This window comes from Piliocolobus tephrosceles, chromosome 18, assembly GCF_002776525.5.
Source record: "Piliocolobus tephrosceles isolate RC106 chromosome 18, ASM277652v3, whole genome shotgun sequence".
Classification (NCBI taxonomy): Eukaryota; Metazoa; Chordata; class Mammalia; order Primates; family Cercopithecidae; genus Piliocolobus; species Piliocolobus tephrosceles.
In genome coordinates this window covers 50,164,659-50,180,084 of record NC_045451.1, presented here as the reverse complement: position 1 = coordinate 50,180,084, position 15,426 = coordinate 50,164,659, and the positions used below count along the sequence as shown (strand labels likewise).

Below are 15,426 nucleotides of genomic sequence, written 5' to 3'. Positions count from 1 at the left end.
CTCACTGCAGCTTTGACTTCCCAGGCTTTAAGCAATCCTCCTGCCTCAGTCCCTCAGGTGGCTGAGATTACACCTGGCTAATTTTTGTACTTTTTGTATAAACGGGGTTTTGCCATGTTGCTCAGGCTTGTCTCGAACCCCTGAACTCAAGCAGGCCACCGCCCCAGCCTCCCAAAGGGCTGGGATTACAAGTGTGAGCCGCTGCACCCAGCTAGGAACTTAATTTTTTTAAACTGCTTTCTAACTCTGCCAGGCTGCAGAAGTTAAATAATAAGACATGCCCAATAGCATCTGGCATCCTCTTAGTGCTTTTAATTTTTTTGTCTACTACTAGTAGTGTCTTTTCAAGTGTGAAGTTATTTGGTATTTTTTGCAGTGAATTTATGGACAGATGGACTCTTCTCCATCTCTTCATTTAATGAACAGAAATGTATTATCTATTTTTTTTTTTTTTTTTTTGAGACGGAGTCTCGCTCTGTCGCCCAGGCTGGAGTGCAGTGGCCGGATCTCAGCTCACTGCAAGCTCCGCCTCCCAGGTTCACGCCATTCTCCTGCCTCAGCCTCCCGAGTAGCTGGGACTACAGGCGCCCGCCACCTCACCCGGCTAGTTTTTTGTATTTTTTAGTAGAGACGGGGTTTCACCGTATTAGCCAGGATGGTCTCGATCTCCTGACCTCGTGATCCACCCGTCTCGGCCTCCCAAAGTGCTGGGATTACAGGCTTGAGCCACCGCGCCCGGCCCGTATTATCTATTTTTAACTCCTACTTAAGGATGAAATCATTTACTTTAAAAAAATACAACTCTTGTTTAACAGGAGTATTTAGTTTTTTTTTTCCTCTTTTTGAAACTATCTCAAATCTTATGAGTTCTATTTTAACTTAAAAGTCACATTTTAATAATTTACAGATTAAATTCTATCGCATGAGACATCATTACAAATCTTGTAAGAAGTATCAGGATGAATATGGTGTTTCTTCTATCATTCCAAACTTTCAGATCTCTCAAGATTCAGTAGGGAACAGGTAAGCAATACTTATTCCTAAATACAGAATTTTCATAATTGAAATGGAAATTGTTTTGGGAACTATATGATAAGGTATTTGGGGGGATGTGTGTGTGTATGTACACATGTGTTTTTAAAGTGAATTGCCAAGTATCAGAACTACAGCATTTGCCTTCAACATCTGTTTGGCACACGTAAGATCTCATCTGGGAGATGAACTTCATGAACGTAAGCTTATGTTATTTAAAATCATTCTAAGAATTTTCATTTTTGAGTAAAAAATAAGTTGGAGATTTTTCTCTTACTGATTTTGCAACTGAAATGATTTGAAAAACTATAGAAAAATCTTTTCAGTAATGTATTTGCAAACTACAACCTATTTTTTCTTTGCTATCTAAGGGATAGACTTAGAGTTTGAAATTTTTATCCTAAAATGTCATGTAAAAGTGAAACCAGGTGCAATGCAGTTCTATTTGAGTCTCATTTCTTTTAAACAACTAGATTTGGATTGATTTGTATCTTATTTCAGATTTATGTACATTAAAAATTTTTATGAAATGTATTTTACACAGAAAAATGGCCAAAATGCACTTGTGGTTTAAAAAAAAAAATGATAAACATTCAGTTACCTATTAACCCAGGTCAAGAAATAGGACATTTGTCAGAACTTTAGAATCTCTATGTGAGCTCCTGCCCATTTGAACCGTATACTCCTAGATGCAACCACTATCCTCTTATTTGGATTATTCATTCCTTTGATTTTCTTTATGTATCATCACCCATGCATGTATCCCTATAACAGTGCATTAATTTTGAAAACTTCAGTAGTAAGCACACACATAACTGTGTAAGGAAAGACAATATTGCCACCATTATAGAAAAGTTCCCAGGAGGCAGTATGTTAAGCAGTCTCTAAGATTTTATTTTAGTGGCTTTTCATTTTACATATTGCTAATTTTTAGTAACTTAACCGCCCATGAGCACTGCACGTTGATCATACTACATTGGGCGTCTTCTCTACTCAGTTGAAATTTCTGGTAAAGATCTTTAGTGATTGTCTGGTAAAGATCTGTAGTAATTTTCTGATTGCCTAGTCTGAAAAAACTTTTAAGGTTCTCATTTTACTTGATTTGTTAGTGTCAAGGAAATTTGGTTGAAATTTGTTGCTCTTGTAGTTTTTTTTAGTCCTGGGTTTCTTCATTTCTATGTTTTTCTTATTGTTGTACTTCTACTTTATTGTAATTTCCTATCTGCTTTTTCACCCAAGAGATTGTTCTTAAGTGAGGGGATGGTGTTTGTCTTGTTGAGCATATCTCCAGCTTTCAGTAAAGTTCTTAGTGTACATGACTGTAATCACTGCTTTTAATGACCAAATTTTCTTGTCAGGAGACAGGCCTTCCTCACCCTTACTTCTTAGATCCACTTGGTTATAGACACTTGATTCCTAATAGCAATATTCCTCATCTATACTTTTATTTTATCTTGTCACTTCCCTAGCTCAGGCCTTCATCATCTCTCACTCGAACTATGCTAATAACCTTTTAGTTGGTAGTTATCCTCTAATCTGTATTGCATTCTATCCCCAAAGTAATATTAATGAAGTATAAAAGACAAAATTCCGGCTGGGCGCGGTGGCTAACACCTGTAATCCCAGCACTTTGGGAGGCCACGGTGGGCAGATCACTTGAGGTCAGGTGTTCAAGACCAGCCTGGACAATGTGGTGAAACCTTGTCTCTACTAAAAATACAAAAATTAGCCGGGCGTGGTGGCACGTGACTATATTCCCAGCTACTTGGGAGGCTTAGACAGGAGAATCACTTGAACCTAGGAAACGGAGGTTGCAGTGAGCCAAGAGCACACCACTGCACTCTAGCCTGGACGACACAGTCAGACTCCGTCTAAAACACACACACACATGACAGAATTCCTTATTCCAAAGCCTTTCTGATCTGGCCCTTTCCTCTCTTTTTATAGCCTCTTTCTTGGTTATCCATCATTGCATCACATGCCTTAGCCATGTTGAATTATTTGTTCCGTATCTTTGCCATTCTTGAAAAACAGTATGACTGTGGTTAAAAATGTAGGCTTGGACCCAGAGTGCTGGGTTCAAATTTCAGATGTCACTTACTAATTGTATTACATTGGCAAGAAACTGCTACAGTTGTCTCATCTGTTTAGGGAAAGGTATGAGAGGCGATGATGATATTAGGACCTCATTGGGTTGAAGTTAATAAATGAGTTAATACAGGTAAAGAAACTTGAATGGTACTTTGCTTGAAAAATGTTATTTCTTCTTCATCATCATCATTATCACTCCCTCACCTCCACACTTTTACCAGTAAGATCCCAACCTGCATTTTGCCAGCTGGTCGACTTTTTTCTTCTCCTTGAAGACTTAGACCAAGTATTAGCTACTCAGTAAAATTCTTCCTGAACTCTAGAATTTCTTCTTCTTGGTAGAACTGTTCTTTATGCTATTAGATATCTAAACTTTATTGTATTTATTTATTTCAGCCTGTCTCCTCACCTAGAATGAGCTTTTTAGTCTTATTTATTTCTATATCCTAGGCAGAGTTCTGATTGCAATGGAATAATTGAGTTTGCATATGGATTTTTAGTCAGTAAGAAAATTGGCAAAGGAAGGAAAAGTGTTTTTTTTTAATTTTTAAATTTATTTTGTTTGTTCTATTTTGTTTTTAGACAGGGTCTTGCTCTGTCATCCAGGCTGGAATGCAATGGTGTGAACATGGCTCACTGTAGCCTCAACCTCCTGAGCTCAAGCAATCCTTCTGCCTCAGCCTCCCATGTAGCTAGGACCACAGGCGCATGCCACCACGTCCATCTAATTTTTGATTTTTTGGGGGGGCGGAGGGGGGTTTTGGTGTTAAACAAATTGAGATGGGGTTCTCAATTTGTTGCCCACGCTGGTCTCGAACTCCTGACCTCAGGCGATCCACCTGCCTTGACCTCTCAAAGTGCTGGGATTACAGGCATGAGCCACCATGCCCAGCCAGAAATATTTATTTTTATTTTTATTTTTAATTTATTTATTTGTAGACAGAGTTTTGCTCTTGTTGCCCAGGCTGGAGTGCAATGACGCGATCTCAGCTCACTGCAACATCCACCTCCCCTCCCGAGTAGCTGGGATTACAGGTGCCCACGACCACTCCCAACTAATTAATTTTTGTATTTTTTGTAGAGATGGGGTTTCACCATGTTGGCCAGGCTGGTCCCGAACTCCTGACCTCAGGTGATTGATCCACCTGTCTTGGCCTCCCAAAGTGTTGGGATTACAGGCATGAACCACCGCGCCCAGCCAGAAATTTTTTGTTTGTTTGTTTTAATGGTAGGAAAAATAAGATATGATCCATGGTATACTCATGGTCTGAGCAGGAAACAGTGGGCTCTAATTATGCAATTTGAGGATAATTTAGTAAAGGGACTATTTTCAAAGAATAGTATATTAGGTACACTATATAAGTAGGGTATAGGAAGCCACAAGGAATAATGGTGTGCTCTGGGTCTGCTGAAAGCAGGAGTAGAGGAGAAAATAGATACCAGAACCTGAAGAAGGCAGCTGAATAGAGCATGGCTATGGAAATTCTAAAAGTGGCATTATCTGAGTAGAAAAAAAAAATTGCAAAATAAATTCATAGATCATTTCACAAATTCATACTGTTTATTATACCTTCTGAAGTACTGGACACACTCCACATGTTATTGAATATACAGGAATCAGTAAAACAGACATTATTTTTTCCATATATCTAACTGTAAGCTATAACTTCCAGTTGAGCCACCTAAAATAATCTATGCCACTTTCATTCATATCATTCAGAGTAGTACTGTTTACTATAAATTAGTAAATATTGGAGGATGTTTTAGCAAAATTATTGCATTGGTGTGGGGTAGTTTCTCATTATAATTAGATAGCAGTGCTAATTTTACTAAGGCTATTCCTATTTTGTAACAAAATTCTGCTTCTAACATAAGGTTACATATTTTTGTTTTCTTTAACCACAGGAAGTGGGGAGGAGGAGGGAAGATGAATGTAATCATTAAGATACAGAAGACATTTCAATTTTATCTTCCTTGGAAATCATTTGGTCTGTTTTCAGACTGTTCCTACTAATCTTGACTCTTTGTAAACATTAATAACTGGGTATCAGTAGGCTCATACAGTTTATTTCAAATACAGCTCTTCACAAAAACTAAAAAAGGAAAATTGCCAGCAGTCTTTTATTTTTCCTAATAAATTTCTCTTCAGATTGTTTAATATTTTAAGTGGCTAAATAACTATGAAGAAATCTGGCATAGTATTAAAATGTTCTTTTTCTTGTTTATAGGTATTCTTCATATATTCTGGATAATTTTTGTTATGGCTGGGTGCAGTGGCTCACGCCTGTAATCCCAGCTTTGGGAGGCTGAGGTGGGCAGATCACCTGAGGTCAGGAATTTAAGACCAGCCTGGCCAACATGGTGAAACCTCGTCTCTACTAAAAATAAAAAAATTAGCCAGGCGTGGTGACACACAACTGTAGTCCCAACTACTCAGGAAGCTGAGGCAGGAGAATTGCTTAAACCCGGGAGGCAGAGGTTGCAGTGATCCGAGATCTGGCCACTGCATTCCAGCCTGGGAGATAGGGCAAGACTCTTTCTCAAAAAATAATGATAATGCTGGTGCGGTGGCTCACGCCTGTAATCCCAGCACTTTGGGAGGCCGAGGTGGGTAGATCACTAGGTCAGAAGTTTGAGACCAGCCTGGCCAACATGGTGAAACCTTGTCTCTACTAAAAATATAAAAATTAGCTGGGCGTGGTGATGCGCACCTGTAATCCCAGCTACTCAGGAGGCTGAGGCAGGAGAATTGTCTGAACCTGGGAGGCCGAGGTTGCAGTGAGCTGGGATCATGTCAGTATACTCCAGCCTGGGCAACACAGCAAGACTCTGTCTCAAAAAAAGAAAAAAAAAATCCTTTGTTACATGCATTGCAGATATCTTTGTTTAGTCTTTGGCTGGTTGTGTATGGTGTCTTTTGACATAGAAAAGTATTTACATGTATTTACATGTATTACACTCCCAAAGTGCTGGGATTACAGCACTTGTATTTACATGTATATGTATATTCTTTAATTTTCTTTTTATATCATGCTTGAGAAATTTTTTCTACATCAAGATTATAAAAGGTATTTTCTTCTTAAACTTTAAAAGCTGAGCTTTTCACATTTATTTGAGATGTATAATGTGAGGTAGGAAAAATTTTCCTTGTGATAAACCATTTGTTTTGGTACCATTCATTGAGGAGCCGGTTCTTTGTCTACTGATTTATAATGCCACTTCTGTTCTATACATCTCTGCATTCTAGTGTTTTTTCTGGCGGGGGGTGGGTGGTGGGGGTGGCAGTAGGAGGTGATCCATTTTTCATTCCTCTAGGAATACGACCTCTCTTATTTTATTATTTATTTTATTGAAGCAGGGTCTCACTGTGTTGCCCAGACTGATCTCAAACTCTGGGGATCAAACGGTCCTCCTGCTTTAGCCTCCCAAAGTGTTGGGATCACAGGCATGAGCCACTGTGGTGCCTGGCCTCTTTCTCATTTTATTTTATTTATTATTTTTAGTTTTTTGAGAGAGTCTCACTCTGTCTCTCAGGTTGGAGTGCAGTGGTGCTATCTCAGCTCACTACAACCTCCGCCTCTGGGTTCAAGTGATTCTTCTGCCTCAGACTCCCGAGTAACGGGGACTACAGGCATGCACCACCACGCCTGGCTAATTTTTGTATTTTTGGTACAGACAGAGTTTCGCCATGTTGGCCAAGCTGGTCTCGGCCTCCTGGCCTCAGGTGATCCGCCTGCCTTAGCCTCCCAAAGTGCTGGGATTACAGGAGTGAGCCACTGCGCCCAGCCTCTTTCTCATTTTAAAAAAATGCATTAACAGTTCATTTAGAACATGAGTAAATGTTTTATATCTTTTTCTAGTAAAACTTTATAGTTTTTGTTGCTATAAAAATGAGCCCTTTTTTTCCCTGTTTGATAATCTAAGTAGTTATTATTAGAGAGTAGAAATATGAATTGATTTTTATGTTACTCTTGTTTTCAGCAACTTTGATGATTTATTAGTCGTAATAGTTCTAATCTGGTAGTTCTTATAATCTATCTGTTGATTCTTTTACATTTTATAGAAAATCATTTTGTCTGCTCCTTTTAAACCTACTGTTCTGTATAATACTTGATTTATTGCACTGAGTAGGTTTTCTATTCAGTGTTAAATAGCAGGCACCTTTTTCTTGTTCCTGATTTTAGTGGGAATACACCTATAATTTTACAAATAAGTATAATATTTACTATAGTTTTTTAGCATAGATCTTTTAGTTTTACAGTTTATCTGCTCCATGTCAGTATTACCCTGAATTTAAGATTTCCCCATTAAATAGTTTTACTCAAATCAGAATCATGTATGAAATTAAAAACATATATACATCTGGCTAGAGTTCCAGATATTCTGATATCTGGAGTCTAGGCATTTGTATTTTTAAAAAGCATTGTCCTTACTATTTAAGATTGGATAGAGATCCTATTGAATGCAGTAAACCAAGTGAGATATAGAACATTAAATTTAAAAGCAACAGACATAACTATGGGAAAATAAACTTTTGTTTTTGTTTTATTATGGAGATTGAATTTTATTGGTGTTTCTGTATCTGATAAAATCATATAATTTTTTAAAAAATAATAATTTACTGTCAGTAATTGATTTTCTATTGTTGAACCTCTTCTGAGCTAAATGAGCAGGCATGATACAAGGATGAACAGGCATGGATACAACAGGCCAGGCATGAAACAAGGATGACTAGGAAGAACTAAAATGATGATAATGATAGTAATAATGGAAAAATTGAGAGTTACAATGGTAGATAGAAGGGAGAACATGTTTAAAAAGGGTATTAACTTTGATATTAAATGCTTTAAATCAGAAGTTTTGTGATTGCATTACCCTATCAGTAAAAGAATTGAGTATGTACCCCCAGTGTTTGTTTATTTAAAGGTATGCATAGTACTGGCCGGGTGCGGTGGCTCAAGCCTATAATCCCTGCACTTTGGGAGATCGAGGTGGGTGGATCACTTGAGGTCAGGACCAGCTGGGCCAACATGGGAAAACCCTGTCTCTACTAAAAATACAAAAATTAACCAGGCATGGTGGCATGTGCCAGTAGACCCAGCTACTCAAGAGGCCGAGGCACGAGAATCACTTGAACCCAGGAGGAGGAGTTTGCAATGAGCTAAGATTGCACTACTGCACTCCAGCCTGGGAGACAGAGCAAGACTGTCTCAAAAAACAAAGTAGATCAAATGGAAAATGTATGCCATAGGATAAAATAAAAATTTTCAATCCTGGCTGTTTGTGGTGGCTCACGCTTATAATCCCAGCACTTTGGGAGGCCAAGGCAGGTGGATCACCTGAGGTCGGGAGTTCGAGACCAGCCTGACCAACATGGAGAAACTCTGTCTCTACTAAAAATACAAAACGAGCTGGGTGTGGTCGTGTATGCCGGTAATCCCAACTTCTCGGGAGGCTGAGGCGGGAGAATCACTTGAACCCAGGAGACGGAGGTTGCAGTGAGCCACGATTGTGCCATTGCACTCCAGCCCGGGCAAGAAGACCGAAACTCCGTCTCAAAAAAAAAAAAAAAAAAAAGCCCCCAAAAATTAAACCTATTTTCTAAATCTAAAAAGGACTGTTGCTGAAATTTGCATCTTCCCCAATGATATTATAGTTCTATAAACCAATTAGAAGTTGTTATAGTATTTTTAAAGGGCACATTCAAAACCCATTGATTATGTTAATTTGGAAGATTTTTAAGCTGGTTGGAAAAATCTACCAATTTTAAATGTATAGATATGAGTTGTTTTTCTTTAATTGGTGACACATGCTGTTTTTGGTAACAAAATCATATAACACTCCCTTAATAAACGCACTCTCCATAATTTGACTTTATTTTGAAGAGCAGGGTTTTAGTTCCAGAAAGGTGCAAATAGTAGTTTAATAGTCTATTTGGATTATGTACTTTCTTTTCAGATGGAGTTTCACTCTTGTTGCCTAGACTGGAGTGCAGTGGCACGATCTCAGCTCACTACAACCTCCACCTTCTGGTTTCAAGCAATTCTGCCTCAGCCTCCCAAGGAGCTGGGATTACACGCCCGGCTAATTTTTGTTTTTAGTAGAGACGGGGTTTCACCATGTTGGCTAGGCTGATCTCGAACTCCTGACTTTGGGATCTGCCTGCCTCGGCCTCCCAAAGTGCTAGGATTACAAGTGTGAGCCACTGCGCCCAGCCTGGTTTATGTTTTGTTTTGTTTTTTTTTTTGAGACGGAGTCTTGCTCTGTTGCCCAGGCTGGAGTGCAGTGGTGCGATCTCAACTCACTGCAAGCTCCGCCTCCTGGGTTCACGCCATTCTCCTACCTCAGCCTCCCCAGCAGCTGGGACTACAGGCACCCGCCACCACGCCTGGCTAATTTTTTTGTATTTTTAGTAGAGATGGGGTTTCACTGTGTTAGCCAGGATGGTCTCGATCTCCTGACCTCGTGATCCGCCCACCTCGGCCTCCCAAAGTGCTGGGATTACAGGCGTGAGCTACCGCGCCCAGCCAGGGGTTATTTTAACAGCGAAGTTTGCTTGCTTGCTTGGGCTATGTGTGGAGACATAACATGGTTATCTTCACAGAAGTGAACTGAGTGTCATTGGAATGGTGCCTTTTCACTGTGTACACATTGTTGTGTATACATTTATTATGAAAGTGAACAGAAAAGAAGATCAGCTGCTAGGTAGATGATATAGTACTCCTTGTCTTTTTATAAAGGAAAAATGAATAACCAGTTTAACTTCAACTTTTTAAACTTTGGCATTGAGATATAGAACCAACCTGTGTTGTACAATTTTTTCTTAGCCACTACCTATCTTATTACTGTGTTAAGATTTCTACTGTTGAAAGACATTTGCTTTTATAAAATTGACCACACTGGGCTGGGTGTTGTGGCTTACGCCTGTAATCCCAGCAGTTTGGGAGGCTGGGGTGGGCAGATCACCTGAGCTCAGGAGTTCAAGACCAGCCTGGCCAACATGGCAAAACCCCATCTCTACTAAAAATACGAAAATTAGCCAGTCGTGGTGGCTCACGCCTGTAATCCCAGCTACTTGGGAGGCTGAGGCAGAAGAATTGCTCGAACCCAGGAGGCGGAGGTTGCAGTGAGCCAGGATTGCACCACTGCACTCCAGCCTGGGCGACAGATTGAGACTCCATCTCAAAAAATAAATAAATAAATAAAAATTGACTGCATTAATCAAATTATGTAGCACACAAGTGACAGTCCCTGTATGGAATACTTACTCTTTCCTCAGGATTCCTCTGATATTCCATATGACACATGACTCTTTGGCATATGGTAAAAGTAGAGATGTCAAGTTCTATATATTAAATGTTAGTGAAGCCTGGTTTCTTTCCTTTTTGGAAATAAAATACAAACATAATGAACATTTACATATTTTCTTAAATTACTGCACTTTGGAGGGCATAACCTTGTACCATGTCCTAGTTTCAAGTAAAAAAGTTCACAAATTCTTGAGTCTACCCTAGCATTTAAAAGCTTACTAGTCTAGGTAAAGGTAGAAGAATGGGATTGAAGGTAATTCTGCAAAATTCTCCATACTTCTGTAACTGTGCATAAGTTAATTTTAAAGAACATGAATAAGAATCTAGTAAGCAGTCAGTTTATTTAAAAGTAATTAATATTGTAATTATTTCATAGTTCAGAACCATTTGAAGTTCAGATTTTGTTTTTTAAAGGACCCAATAGGAAAAAGGAGTATTGAAGTTCAGAATTTTAAAACAAATTCAGACTAGTCTTCTTCATTAATGGTTCAAGATAATGAACCTTTAATGTGTTTTCATTACTTTGAGGTACTAACTTTTCCCCCTGTGCTTCTTAAGCAATAGGAGTGAAACATCCACATCTGATAACACAGAAACTTACCAAGAGAATACAAGGTAAGCTTTTGAAAAATCCTGCCACTTTAGCAAATAATATTATATTTATCACTTTATCAAATAAAGTAAATTAAACTTTTTTTTTTTTTTTTTTTTGAGACGGAGTCTCGCTTTGTTTGCCCAGGCTGGAGTGCAGTGGTGTGATCTTGGCTCACTGCAAACTGCGCCTCCCAGGTTCAAGTGATTCTTCTGCCTCAGCCTCCTGAGTATCTGGTATTATAGGCGCCCGCCACCACACCTGGCTAATTTTTGTATTTTTAGTAGAGACAAGGTTTCACCATGTTGGCCAGGCTGGTCTCGAACTCCTGACCTCAGATGATCCACCTGCCTAGGCCTCCCAAAGTGCTGGGATTACAGGCATGAGCCACCGCGCCTGGCTGTAAATTAAACTTTAAAAATTCAGTTAAATCATTAGGCATAGTGTTTGAAGTTAGCAGTTTAGAAATAGAAAATGCAGTTACTGCTTTTAAGAATTCACATTAGGTTAAAAGAGTTTAGCTATTCTCTTTCACTGTGGTCAGGTTTCTTCCACACATTATTCAGGTAAAGTTGTCCATGTTGAGCTGTCCCTTCCTGAAATTCAGAAGTATTAAAACTCAGTGATGCTTGATCCTTAGAATGTTTTTGAGTATTTCATTCTCATGATCAGTGCTTTTTTTGCTTTTCCTTTGAATTTTGGATGTTGGATTCCTAGGGCCTGATATTTATTAGAGATACGATATTGATGGAAGTCTTTTAGAAGTTTTAAGTTCCTAGATACAAGGTTTGCAAAATGTGGAATACTACAGAATATTAAAAATTTTCAAGGGACATACAATGACAGCTATTGGCATTACACAAACGACAATTTAAGTTTGGACCTAACTACGTAATAAATGGAGCCAGCTAGGTTTTTGGTTTTGTTTTTGTTTTGACCTAGAGACACCATGAAAAAATTTACTGAGGACACTAAAAGTACTGTAAACTGAGATTGGGAACCTCTGTAATGCATCATTTCCTGAAAACATGTTCAAAATGAGAGAATCTTTGAATAGTCTAATAATTGTAACTTTTTAAAAAATGTGTAGTGATTCCTCAAAAAATAGGAGAGCATTATTTTTATGTTACGATTTTGAATTAAGTATGTTTCATTTAAAATTGTTTTATAGTTCTTCTGGTCATCCTACTTTTAAGTGTCCCCTGTGTCAAGAATCAAATTTTACCAGACAGCGTTTACTGGATCACTGTAACAGTAATCACCTATTTCAGATAGTTCCTGTGGTAAGTACATATGTTTAAGACAGTCTTCTGCTTAGAATAAAACATGCTGTTCTATTTATTTTGCTTTATGTATACGAGGGAAAGTAGTTAATTTATATTTGGTTGGGGCATTATCAGTAAGGTAGATTTTTGTCAACAAAGGATTGATGACTGTGAAGCAAAATGAGATATTTAAAATTGCAGTAACTCATTATAAAAAGGGAGATGCATAGTGTGAGGTAATATAGCAGTCTGGAGAAGAGTGAAGTAATGAATGATGAACTGGGAACTCATTCCTGCGCAGTAGCACAACCTGTCTATTGAGGCCTCAGTTACTACTTGCTCTGTAGATGGCAGACAAGTAGATCTAGTCAGGTAGATTGCTATAGGTGAAAATACCTATAAGTAAGAATAAAGTCAGCAGGTCTTTTTATTGTTTTCTTGCAGAATATAGTATGTGAATGCATAAAAGCAAGGAAAGAAAAGACTTAGACTTTCTATTTGATGCCTACGTATTTTTTATGACATTTTGAGGGTATGTAAGAAAATGGTGAGAGCTTTTTGATAGTGAGGGAGATAGAGCAGAATTCAGGATTCCAGCATACAATGATCCTAGAAGTGTTTCACAGGTAAGTTATTTCAGCTGTGAATGGAACAGGAGAAACTGAGCTGGGAGAGATATTTCCCTTTCAGCTGAACATTTTGATATATAAATACTGTCTTCAGAAAGAAGAATAGGAAGGAAAATGTTATCAATAAGAACTGTAGGTATTTCTAAGTTGTTTTATTGAGTATGCTAGGAAGAGTTGTGAAAGAATATGCTTCAGGACTGGGCATGGTGGCTCATGCCTGTAATTTAGCACTTTGGGAGGCCAAGAGGGGAGGATTGTTTGAGCCCAAGAATTCGAGACTAGCCTGGGCAACATAGTGAGACCCTGTCTATTTAAAAATAAAGAAGATAAAAAGAATATGCTTCAATAACCATTGAGGATGATCTTAAGCTCTCACATACCACCTAAGAAGGTGTACTACCTACTTTGCTTATTAGAATGGGTTCAGTTATGGTTAGACAAATACAGTGCCAAAGAAGTTCCAGGAAATCTTGCTCTTATTTAAGATTTTACTTAGTTTTATATTGGATTACCAAATTTTTATTCATTTCTGCATAATATTCGACATATCATAAACTTTGACTAGAGTTTAATTACTGAAGCTTTTTTGTGTGTTATTACAATTATGTTATCCATTCACTTTTTAAGATGTACTTCATTTAAATGTAAGGATATGGCTGGGTGTGGTGGCACACGCCTTTAATCCCAACACTATGGGAGGCCAAGGCAGGAGGATTGCTTGAGCCCAGGAGTTTGAGACCCAGCCTGGACAACAGCGAGACCATGTCTCTAATTTAAAAAAAGAAAAGAAAAACTAAGGATACAATTTAAAGTAAATTTTCCAGTTTACTTCATTTTTATTTTACTTACAAATGAAATAAAACTAATACTAATTATATGATTATTGTATAGATCAAATGAGATAATATATTGGGTGTGTTGCAGGCAACCAGTTAGTGATAACTATCATTACAGTTGGTATTATTAAAAGCTAGATGTGCTGTTTCTGTTGAAACATTTGTGTAATAAGAGATTTAAGGAATAGAATGGTATTCTTACTGTGTTAGATTAATGTCATTTATCTAAGGTAATTAATTGGGAAATTATCTAGTCATGGAACTTGGCCTTTAAAAATGCTTCTCACGTAGATATTTTTGGTTACATATCCCTGTTCTATTTTAATAGTCTCAATAATTGTATAATATTTCATTGTTTTTATTAATTTTTGTTTAAAACAATCTGTTTCTTATAGACATGTCCTATTTGTGTGTCTCTTCCTTGGGGAGATCCTAGCCAGATTACCAGAAATTTTGTTAGTCATCTAAATCAGAGACATCAGTTTGATTATGGAGAATTTGTGGTAAGTGATTTCTTCAAGATTGAAAAAGTACTGTTTAAATATTGAAGTTAAAATAACTTTTTTAAAAAATCTAGACTTAAATTTTGTGGCAAGCTGTTTATCTTACTGGATGGATTTAGAGCAAGTTCTTAGGTTTTTAATAATATTGGTGAACTTTAGCTTGTAGAAGTGGTAAAAATGGATTCTCTACCTCCTGTACTAGAGAGAATTAATAGAGGAACAGCAAGCACCCAGATTAGCAAAATGATGATTTACATGAAAACTCTGTGTAGATTTAAGGGAAAATTGTACCTACAAGAGAAGTAAAATTGGTACAACATATGGAGGATACATTTCTCATGTCATATAAGTTGCTTGTATTATGCTAGAAATCTTAGATTTCTCACATCTAACAAACATGTAATACACATCCTTTTTAAAAATGAGGGAGCTTAGTTAATCAGGCAAAGCTAGGTTACAAAGAGACTAAGAGTGTAAGAGAAGTTGTATAATATAAAAATGAATTCATAGAGCAAAATGGATTAATTTCTTCTAAATATGTGTGATGTACTTTTAAAATTAGGTGAATACCTGTTTTATTAATTGTTAAGTTGCATTTTATTCAACTTCAGTTTAATCAAAACTTTATTTAAAATTAGTCCTGACAAAGAATGGCTATTTGTTTTCCAGTTTAGGTAAGTACAGTGACATGAACAAAATCTACATTTTTGTCTGCCTTCCAGTGTTGATTCTAGATTATTATTAAATCCTCATTGTAAGAAAGATTGTAATGTATTTGGAAATACAAAAATTTGTGAACCACTTTTGATCTAATTGTCAAGTTGTTTTACCTTGCCATAGAAAAGTAGGTAATCTAGGCAGGGCGTGGTGACTCACACCTGTAATCCCAGCACTTTGGGAGGCAGAGGTGGGCGGATCACAAGGTCAGGAGATCAAGACCATCCTGACTAATATGGTGAAACCCCATCTCTACTAAAAATACAAAAAATTAGCCGGGCGTGGTTGCGGGTGCCTGTAGTCCCAGCTACTCAGGAGGCTGAGGCAGGAGAATGGGATGAACCCAGGAGGCGGAGCTTGCAGCAAGCAGAGATCATGCCACTGCATTCCAACCTAGACAACAAAGCAAGATTCTGTCTCAAAAAAAAAAAAAAAAAAAAAAAAAGAAGAC

The 15,426-nt window shown here is 37.7% G+C and overlaps 1 protein-coding gene across 1 annotated transcript in view; it reads left to right on the top strand.

Annotated features, from left to right (window-relative positions):
- Positions 1-15,426, top strand: part of RNF138 (ring finger protein 138) — a 39,870-nt gene that overhangs the window by 21,069 nt on the left and 3,375 nt on the right. The window contains exons 4-7 of the mRNA XM_023207737.3: positions 908-1,023; positions 10,992-11,048; positions 12,197-12,308; positions 14,151-14,258. Of these exons, the coding sequence (XP_023063505.1) occupies positions 908-1,023; positions 10,992-11,048; positions 12,197-12,308; positions 14,151-14,258 (393 nt within the window). The remainder of the gene's footprint in view (positions 1-907; positions 1,024-10,991; positions 11,049-12,196; positions 12,309-14,150; positions 14,259-15,426) is intronic.